General features: G+C 34.8%; 1 protein-coding gene across 1 annotated transcript; it reads left to right on the top strand.

The window, feature by feature from the left end:
- Window positions 1–981: 981 nt before the first annotated feature.
- Window positions 982–4209, top strand: LOC122276418. Its single transcript, XM_043086109.1, has 2 exons — window positions 982–1321; window positions 1432–4209. Exon 2 carries the CDS (start codon window positions 1441–1443, stop codon window positions 4096–4098), a length of 2658 nt encoding a protein of 885 aa, XP_042942043.1. The 5' UTR covers window positions 982–1321; window positions 1432–1440; the 3' UTR covers window positions 4099–4209.
- Window positions 4210–11201: the final 6992 nt, after the last annotated feature.

Raw genomic sequence — 11201 nt, 5'->3', positions numbered from 1 at the left:
CTTATTTTAAAAAATAATTAGGTATGCTATTTAAATAAAAAAATTATTACCATATTTTTTGTAATAATTTTTTATTCTTTCCTATTTAAAGCATTCACTACCTTATTACCATATTATGGGAGTTCCAAAAGTTAAATAGAATTGTAAAATTTTCTTCCGATGTATTATTTCTTGTAAAAATTAAATAGTACAGGCGAGCACTCTACTCGCCTTTTAGGGTATGAGCATTTTTCCTTACCCTAAGGTCTTACAACCTTTTCTCGCTCGGGATCCAAATTCGAGAAAATTAAATAAAAAAACTCTTACTCATTTATAAAGAATTTTTAATCCGCGCAAGCACTCATTTTATGCTATGGAGTGTGAGCATTTTTACTCACCCTATGATTCCTGCAATCTTTCCTCACTTGAGATCTGAGTTTGAGAAGATTAAATAAAGAAATTTGTATTCTTTTGTAAAGAATTTTTAGTCCACGGTAACACTCATCTTGTGTTGTGGAGTGTAAGCATTTTTACTCACCCTAGAATTCTTGCAATCTTTCCTCGTCTGGGATTCGAGTTAAGAAAGATAGGAAAGAAAAATAGGAAGAAGAATCATTCTTCTAAAGAATTTTTGGTCTACACTTTTGCTTGCCCTGTAGAGTGCGAGGACTTATTATTTGAATTATTCAAAAAAAAAAAAAAATTACTGACTTAAACTTCAATTCGTGGCAAATTAAAACTGTAAATTCGGTTTATGGTCTATAATTAAAAAATTAATTTTTTTTATTTAAGTTTTAAATTTATTTAATTTTTTTTTTTTAAATTTTCACAACAGATCATTTCATTTCTCACCTACAAATCGATAAGGACACAAATTCCATCGGAAATAAATATATATATGTATATATATATTAATTGGCATTGGTGTCAAATAACATCGGATTAATTTTGCGAATGTACAGATTTTTGACAACTGAGTATTTTTTATGAGTACAACTCAGATTTTTTTTTTTTTTTTCTCTAATCATAAGTACAACTCAGATAATTAGGAGAGGATCGGAAAGAAATTCAAGAACATTTTCTGGAAATTGAATGTCCTGTTTTCCAAACCAGAAAGAAAACGTAGCATTTTCTCTATTCAAGGACCATTCATCCCTTGCGGTTTTCCTACCCTAACTCCAACAGAACAGCATTTTCTCCATTTCCTCTTCACAGAAGCATATTATTTCACGCTTTGAAGTTTTCATAACGTCAAGCTTTCCCTGTCTCCCCCTCAGACTGTAGGCACGCCGTCTCTGTCTACCCAACCTAGGCGGAGAGTGAAAGTAAGGAAAACCCAAAGGTACAATTGTTTCATTTATCTGAGTAGTTCGTGTTTTATGATTGTGAGCAGTTTCACCCATTATTAGGGTTTGTTATCTTATTCTGGGCATGCGTATGTGTGTATTTTAGGGCTTCTTAATGTCTGCGAATTCTGCCCATATCGACCTGAACTCAGACGTCCTTCCATTTGACCTGGAAAACATGGCTCATGGTGTAACCGATTCTGAACCTGTAACCCTAACTGAGACTTTCAAGGGTCATGATCAGGTCCAGGGTTCTCCAAAGGAGCGAATAGTGGATGAAGTTGGGAATTTTAGTGCAGCCAAGGGGTTGGAGATCGGTGGGTCTGATGGGAATGCGGTGCTTGAGCCTGTGATTGATGGATTGGAAAAGGAGGCTTTAAAGAGAGTAACCCATTTTGCAGACGGCGCGAATGTTGAAGAAGCGGAGATAGGAATGGTAGGTGGAGGCGTTAATCCAAAAGACGGCGATGTTTCACTGGGGCTGGTGAAGGAGGATGTCAATGCCTTAGATTGTATGCAGGAAGGAAGAGAGCCTCAGGTCGAGTCTGTGAGCAAAATACCAGCTGGAATTCCAGGTATGGAAGCAAAAGTAGCTGATATCAACGAGACTTTCTGTGATGAAAATTCTAGTGTGTGTCCGACGCAGGTTTCTGAGGCTTTAACTTCTGAGGGATCAGAAAACCGGACCATGACGATAGATGCAATGATAGAGACCAATAAGAATCAAATCGCAAGCACTCGTGTCCCAGAAGCTGGGGTTGTCCTTGGAGACGATTCTAATATTTTCAATCTTGTTGTAGATTTGAATACATATATGATAACAGACGGGAATGTTTCAAGTGATGTGAATGTTAAATCTGCTGCCTCAAAACCAGAATTTCATGTATCTGATCTAGTATGGGGCAAAGTTCGGAGTCATCCCTGGTGGCCCGGGCAGATTTTTAATCCTTCGGATTCATCAGAAAACGCAATGAAGTACTCTAAAAAAGGAAGTTACCTGATAGCATATTTTGGGGATCAAACATTTGCTTGGAATGAAGCATCGTGGATAAAACCCTTCGGTCCACATTTCTCGCAAATGGAGAAGCAGAGCACTAAGGAAGAATTCCGATATGCTGTTGACTGTGCTTTGGAAGAGGTTTCCAGACGGGTAGAGTTTGGGCTGGCCTGTTCCTGCATATCAAAAGAAGCATATGCCAAACTCAACACTCAGATAATAGTTAATGCTGGAATCAGGGAAGAATCAAGTAGAAGATATGGTGGGGATAATTATTTGAATGCCACTTCTTTAAAACCTGTGGAACTTCTCGAGTTCATGAAAACAACAGCTCAATTGCCATATGGTGGAGGTGACAAACTGGAATTTGTAATGTCACAGGCCCAGTTGTCAGCCTTCTATCGCTGGAAGGGTTATTCAGAGCTTCCCAAGTTCAATATGCTTGGTACATTGTTTGCCAGTCCGGAGGACGATCAACTGCTTGGGGTGAAAGAGAATCACAGAGAATCGAATGTGAATGATGTTCCGGATATGGAGAATGACAATTCAATATCCTCTGGAAAAGAAAAGTCAGAGATTCAAGTTAGCTCTTCCCGTAAGCGTAAGCACACTTCTGGATATTCTGTGCTCCCGAACAAAAAAGAGACAAGCTTGCTGGATTTGCTTGGTAAGAAGGGCTTGCGTACGCCAAATGGAGGAAACAAAACAGGCAAGGAGGGTGTAGGTAAGTTGATTTCACAATCTTCTAGTCAGAAACGAAAGGCGGTTGATGCATTGTCGGATGATTCGTCTATGAAACGTGGGAAAAGCCATCTATCAACAGGAGTTGTCGACACGCCCGCACGGACCAAGCAAACTTTTAGAGTTGGAGATAGCATTCGTCGGGCTGCTAGCCAAATGAATGGGTCAAGTCCAATACTCAAGTATGGTGATGGAATGCCTCAAGAGGCCAGAGTTGAGAATAAAAGCATACAGAAATCGAGCACGGAGTTCTTTTCTCCTGATGAGATGATGTCCCAGCTCTGTTTGGCTGCCAGAGATCCCATGAAAGGATACAGCTTTATATTTTCTATGGTCGGATTCTTCTCAGAATTCAGGAATTTTGTTAGCCTGGATGATCCTAGCTTAGAGGAGCATGAACAGTCTTTGAAACAAGTTTTTGGTGGTAAGAAAAGAAGGAAATCAACCAAGACTGGAAGAAAGTCAACTATGCCAGGAATCACTGAAGCTTCTGGGACAGACTTTTTGAGCGACTCTTACTGGAGTGACAGGATTGTCCAAAGCATTCCTGAAGAGCAGTCATCGTTTGAGAATCAGCCCGACAGTCCAAGTGGAAAGAGTTTTTCCACTGCTGAACCACAAGGGCCAAATCTTGACCATACGCAGAAGAGTTCTGGTAAAAATCTTGAATCCGAAGCAGAGATGACGGTAGAACACCACTTGGAGGAGGAGAAAAGTTGTGAGAAAGAATTCCCACCCACAGCTCTGATTCTGAACTTCACGGACTTGGATTCTGTTCCTTCAGAAGCAAGTCTCACTAAGATATTTAGCCAGTTTGGGACTTTGATTGAATGTCAGACTGAAGTGCTGAAGAAGAGTAGACGTGCCAAGGTGGTTTTCAAGAAACGTGATGATGCAGAAACGGCTTTTAGCAGTGCTGGGAAATACAGTATTTTTGGGCCTTCACTTGTCAGTTACCGCCTCAAGTATATTCTGCCCTCTAAGGCCTCTGCCCCAACAAAGCGAGGTGGAAAAGTTACTGCGACATCGCATTGAGGCAAAAAATCTATATGATGTTTTGAACGCTCTCTCAACTAGATGTTAAATTCAGCTTTTAGGAATTTGTTTAGGATTGAGTTATATGAACTTTACTACTTTCTGCTTGTATTTTGAGGCTCTCTCTCTAACTCTCGCCATTAGTATGACAAGAGGGGGGGTGGGGGGCACACATCTGCACACAAATGTGCATGTGCATCCAGAGAGCCACAAATCAGATTAGACATCCAAAATCACTCCATTTTATCAGTTGTCTTTCTATCCTACTGGGATAAAAGGTAAGGATTAAGTTTTGAGCTTTGCTGAAATACCAGTGAAGTTAGAGGTTTGGATATTGGGTTAGGATGAGATAAGAAGAGATAAGTTAAGTTGAGATGAAATTTGGTTTGGTAGTAAGATGAGAATTTTGAGTTTTAAGATGAAATATTAAAATATTATATTTTAATATTATTATTATTTTGAGATTTGAAAAAGTTAAGTAAAAGTTGAATTATTTATTATATTTTATATGGAGATTTGGGAAAGTTGTAATGATGATATGAGACTTTTGAGTTTGAGATGAAAATTTTGAAGTACCAAATCAAACCAAACCGAAAATGTGTTTTGTATTTGAACAAGTTGAATTATTTATTATATTTTGTGTGAAAATTTAAAAAAATTATAATGATTTTGATCAAATGAGTTGTAGAGATTTTAGTATCAAAATGGGACCTAGTGAATTGAGTACAACAGAATATTATTAATAAAGAAGTCATGCTTTAACGCATTAAAGGTAACAATTAGGATGGCCAGAACATCAGATTTTCATATTTTGAGGCGCGGCGCTTGAAAAAAACTCGAACTCACGCATCATCTCGAGGGAGTATATTATATGTGATTTATTAAAAAATTTAAACACAAAAAGTTGAGAATCTTTTATATATATATATATATATATATTTAAACAACCTTTAATTTGGATATATATTTTTTGTATTTTTTTTTATTGTTAATAAACTATTGCGGCACTGCGTGGTAGCCACGTCACGTGGTCTTTCGTGTGGTCAGGTTTTATGAGTTTTTGTTTAATAAATTCACGTTATATCGATAAGGAAAACGATTAAAATATTTCGTGTTTTATCTTTAAACCGAAACTGTCCATTTCATTTAATTAAATAAAAATGATGATTATAGTAATACTTACAAATAAATGTATAAATCTCGAACAGACTTTTTTGTAAAAGTAAATAAATAAATCTTACTAGGTAGAAGTATGATAATATGAAAATTAAATTCTTTTTACAAAATGATAATTGTAATTGTGGGTGTACAAGTGTCATACAATTACTTTGAAAAAAATGAATAAATACTAGACCCACATGAAAAGAAATTAATTTTTTAATAGAATATCTTACTCTTTTCTAAGCGATTGTATAGCACTTACGCACTCCACAATTGTATGTAGTATTACTTATTTATTATATATATATAGTCTACTCTTTTATCACCATCATCACATTCCTATAAATAATACTTAAACGTAACACATTTATTACATTCACTCATATACTCATATTGAAACCACTTCTCTCTAATATAGGCATCGGAATTCCACCGAAAAACCAGTGTCACCCACTCTCATTTTATTGTAGGTTATTCGTACTCTTGGTGGTGTGGAGCATAATTGTAACACTTCGAAATTCTTGTACTCTTTGTTCTACCTAATGTTTTTAATTTCGTACCATACCGACTGGTTCGGTTGGAATATGTCGTACCAGCCATTAGTCTGGTACAGAAATTATACTTTGTTCGTACCAGTCCAAATACCAGCCGTACCAGCTGATATTTCAGCCTTCACTTTTTTTTTTCATTTCTTCAAACTACAAGCTCATTTTTTGACCCCTAATTCAGATCAGTCTATTTATAATTTATATATATGTATTTATGCATAATTTATTCATATATAGATTATTATTTTAAAATATAATTAATATATATTTATATATATATAATTTATTCATATATCGACTATCTCGAAACGGTACATGAAATGGTATCAGTACCGAAACATTTCGTTTCAATGCATTGACCAATACGGCATACGGTACAGTATTCAAAACATTGGTTCTACCACTTCTTTTTCTGGTTATTTATAGATTTGCAATTAAACTTTTATTGTTTGCAATTTGATCCTTATAATACTTCATAAATTTTACGTTTTGACCTTGTTTTCAATTATTTTTTGTATAATTCAGTTTCTTTCTATTTCTTATCCATTCTTACGTTTGTTGCAGAAACTTACCTATTTACGCTTAAACCCTATTTTACCAATTTTCTTTTTCACTTCATTTTCATTTCCACCAAAGAATCAAGCATATGAAAAGTTACAATTATCCTTGCTAATCCTACTATGGCCAATAAGGTTTACTTCTGGTTCAACCTACACAAAGTAGGTTTAAATATTGTGACTTGGGGGTTTAAATGATCTGTTTGTGTGCAAGGAAAAGAAATGAAATTTCTAGAGAAAAGGCAGAGATGAGTTCGGTCAGCTGCAGTATTCGAAAAGGCAGAGAGAGAGAGAGACATGACAGACACATGGCATGCCATTTGAATTAAGATCATCTCATAATCCAATAATATGATGAGATAAGATTATTTTAAATGAAAATTTAAAGTTGAATAAAATATTATTAGAATATTATTTTTTTAATATTATTATTATTTTAAAATTTAAACAAGTTGAATTATTTATTATATTTTTTGTGAAAATTTAAAAAAGTTATAATAATGAGATAAGATGAAATATTTTCGCTATCCAAATGGAATCTAATGGGGATTTCATGCTATGGCCAAAGCTGGTTTCCTAGTTTTCGTCAATTGCTATACTACTAGTTTTATATAAGAGCACTGGCATTCACTTACACCTAGTTTGGTTTAGTAGAAGAGATGAGATAATTTAATTTTATCTTATTTAATTATTATAATTTATTTAATTTGTATACAAAATATAATAAACAATTCAATTTTTTCAAATTTTAGAATAAAAATAATATTAAAATATAATATTTTAATAATATTTTATTTAACTTTTATCTCATCTTATCTGTGTAACCAAACTAGGCATGTGCTATGTGAGATTTAGCTAAGTGGACATAAAAATTTATGTATTGGATTAGGATATAACTTTTGGTTATGAGTTATTAGTGTCTCACCGAATTTGTCTGTGCACAATAATTTAGCCATATCTTTGTTTACGTTATTCTCTCTCTCCAAAAATCCATCTCTCACATTTCCCTCAGTTTATTTCCCTTTTTTATTCTTATTTGACTCAGCAATGTCATTTTAATATTTCAATCTTATTTTTTGAAAGAAAGCTGTGAAGCTTTTTCCATTAAATCAAATCTGAAATATATGAAAGAATATCCTCCATAGTAACAATTACATCATAAATGACTAAAGCATCTTATACCAAAACATGAGACATAACATTACCACTTCTCTTTACATGAGTGACATCCCCATTTAACAAAACTCCTAAGTTTCATCTTGGCTTTAGAGACAAATATGCCAAAACTGGTCAGCTGGTTCTCTTCTTTCTTCAAAACTTGAATTGTTTGTAAAGGGTACCCTTCAAGTATTATCTTGGTTAGTCCCAAATCCAGTCCAAAACAAATTGCTTGCAATGCCCTATACAATTTAGCCAAGGAAGGAAGAGGAAATAAGCATTGGTATTCCTTGGTGTAGCAATAATTCTCCCTTCAAAATCTTTGACTACAATGCCAATCCCAACTCTAACTTGATTGTTGTCAACTGTTGCATGCCAATTAAGTTTAGAAATGTGCATAGGAGGTTGCTGCCATTGGATATTGTTGCTTCTACTAGATTCTGAAGAGACTCTTTTCTATACCGCCATCTCTTTCATCATGTTCACGTTCTGTTGAGCCGTAAAAAAACCACTTTATTAGAATGCTTAAATTCTTGGTTGAAAATGAACTCATTTCTCCTCCACCAAATCTGCCTCGCAACAACTGCAACCTCTTGTAAACAATCTGTATCCATAGACTCAGCAATAGCTTCGAGTATTTCCAAAAGATTCAGCTTGGAGAAATAGCTTTTTTGCAATCTCTTTGAACATTGACACCAAACATCATTTGCTAACTCACACTCCAATAAAGCGTGTGGTGCTATCTCTTCTTCAATGTTAAAGATTGTACACTTTGGATGATCGACAATTTTCCTCTTAAAAAGATTAGAGTGAGTAGGCAAAGCTTCTAAACAGGCCCTCCATAGGAAAACTCTATCTCTTGGTGTGACTTGCAGGTTCCAGAGAATTTTCCATACGTTCTTAAAGTCATTGCTACCTGAGGCTTGCCCCTTTGTTGCTTGGCTCAACTCCTGGTGTATATGGTATGCACTTCTAACCGTGAATATACCTATAGAGATTCCCTTCCATATCATCTTATCAGGGCTATTGGATGAGCTTATTGGTATTTGAGCAATAATGTCAGCTTCTTCTTTGTGAAAAATCTACCCAACAAGCTCCATATCCCATCTCTTCTCACCTAACTTTATAAGTTCTTGAACCTTGGCATTGCCATCAAGATGTGATATTGGGCTATGAACTATTAATGGTGTGCCTTTTGGAAGCCATTTGTCACCCCATATTTGCACTTCTTCCCCTGTCCCAATTCTCCAATAAGTACCAGTCTCAATCAGAGGTCTTGCTTTCAGTATACTTCTCCATATATAAGAGGGTTTTTATCCCAACCTTGCATTCAAGAAAGAAGTATCCTGAAAATACCTGGCCTTAAGAAATTGTGAAGCTAAGGAAAAGGGATACTGAAGCAATCTCCACCCTAATTTCACAAGCATTGCAAGATTAAACCCTTCCAAATCTTGAAACCCCATCCCACCTTCTTCTATAGACTTACTCACCTTTATCCATGACACCTAGTGTATCTTTCTCTCTGCCTCTTATTATTATGATTGTTGAATTGGAAAAAATTGTATATATTCAACTTAATGCAAGAAAGGATAAGAAGTTAAGACATTAGAGCACTCCTGATAGATGTTCTATAATACATTTTTATTTAAAATATAAATAAATTCTTTCAAAAGTACCTCCAATGGATTTTATATTCCATCATTCATTTTACATTATACTATAGGAACCCGCTAGATGTGGAGGGAGCTATTTATTATTGTAAATATTTTAAATTAATTTATCTCTCGTGCTGTTGATTTTTTTCATTTCATCAAAAGTTATTTATTTTCATTTCAGATCATCTCTCTCATTCCCACGCTTTCTTCTTTGCTGAGCGCCAAAGACAAAATCTAAAGTTGAATTAATCTCTTCATTTCATTATAAATCTCTTCTTTTTATTTTTTGAATGAATTTATCTTTTAGTTTAGCTTATATATTTGGATTAATTTAAAATAGAACATAATTATATGATATTGTATATGAAAATATATTGCAAATATCAAAGAATTTAAAGATATCATTAATAGGTAGAGAAAATATTTTAAATGAATAAAAAATTAACAAATATAATATTTAAATGATATGAAGAAAAAATAGATACACTGATGTATAGTATATTGTAAAAATCAATATGTAAAATAGAAAAAAAATAGATTTTAGTAGAGAATAACTTCAGACAGGCTAATCCGTTTTCATCCATATAATAGAGTCCAATTAAAAGCTGCCACGTATGCCATACACGGGTTGGCCTATGGTATGCATTTCATAGGATTTTTTTTCTTCTCAGTCTGCACCCCCCTCCTCCCAGAATACCTCCTCCTCCTGCGTCCCCCTCTTCTCCTGCTGAAACAAAATTGGTTTTCCCCTCCCCTCGTTGGTCTGTGCCCCACACCCCCCCCCCCCCCCCCCCCCCCCCCCCCCGCGGCCGCTCTCTCTTTTTCCCCTCGTTTGCTTCTAACTGCAGGGGTTTTTTTTTTTTAGGCATGGGATTGATTTTAATCGGGTAAATTTTCAAGTAAGTGTGATGTTTCTTTTTATCTTTTTCAAAACTGTGCTTTCCATTGTTCCTGGGAACGTGAACCAAATGTGTGTGGATTTGCATGCATCTTGGGCGTATCCAAGGAGTATTGTTACAAGGTGTGAATTCTTTTCACGGATATGTTGTTACTCGTGCATGAAGCAGCCTCAGGAAATTCATGAAGCTGTAGATTTTTTTTTTATGTATCTATCAAGTAATAATTTTGATTTGGGTTGTTTAGAAGTCTAATAGCCAGGTTTTTTTTAATCAAAATCATTTATATGGGTGTTTTAATTTATCGAATTCTTTGAGTACCAAGTAATAACAAGTGGGGGAGTAGTAGAGTTATCTGAATTAATATTTTCCGATTGTCGCTGTGGAGGTGATGAAGCAGGAGGAATGGAAGGCAGCTGCTGCGATGGGGCTAGCGGCGTATGGCATGTAGGATTCAGGTAGATATATGCGAGCAGGTGTAAACCACTGTGAGAAGATATGTTTCCCGCGGGGGGGGGGGGGGGGGGGGGGGGGGGGAGGTCGCATTCTGGGAAGATGGAGAGAGAGAGAGAGAGAGAGAGAAGTTTTCGGTTTTAGTTCTAGAGGAAAGAAAGGGAGATAGAAAGAGGGTTTTCAGTTCCCAGTTATCCCCTGCATCGCACAATAGTGGATTTAAAATTAACCGCAAATCTTGATTGGTCTCCGTTATTCTCCATTTATAGGAGTATCCGGTCTGAAGCGTTTCTATTTTAGTAATGTATTTTAAAAGATTGAATGAAGAATCCATTATGAGTGCTTTAGATGAAATTTTAAATTAGCGCAATCATAGAATTTTATATAGTATTGTTATATTCATAAAAAAATATAACTAGAAATATAAGTAAAAATAATAATTTAATTAGAATGAACAAAATAACCGATAAGTTATTAAGTATAAAATCATTAAAAAAAGTGTATATATTTTATTTTTTTAAGAAATAAAATATAGCCTATAGATCTATAAAGCATAATGATAAGAAATTAGATTAAAAAAATAATAATAATTAAGTAAAAAATAAATAATATTATATTAATATATAAAGTTTAGGTGGATAACCTAATATGAAATTAACTTTTAAATAAAATTAG

This window comes from Carya illinoinensis, chromosome 9, assembly GCF_018687715.1.
Source record: "Carya illinoinensis cultivar Pawnee chromosome 9, C.illinoinensisPawnee_v1, whole genome shotgun sequence".
Classification (NCBI taxonomy): Eukaryota; Viridiplantae; Streptophyta; class Magnoliopsida; order Fagales; family Juglandaceae; genus Carya; species Carya illinoinensis.
This window is presented reverse-complemented; position numbering and strand designations above follow the sequence as displayed.

Coding starts and splice junctions, on each gene's coding strand:
- LOC122276418 (XM_043086109.1), top strand. CDS start 1,441: ATGTCTGCGAATTCTGCCCATATCGACCTGAACTCAGACGTCCTTCCA.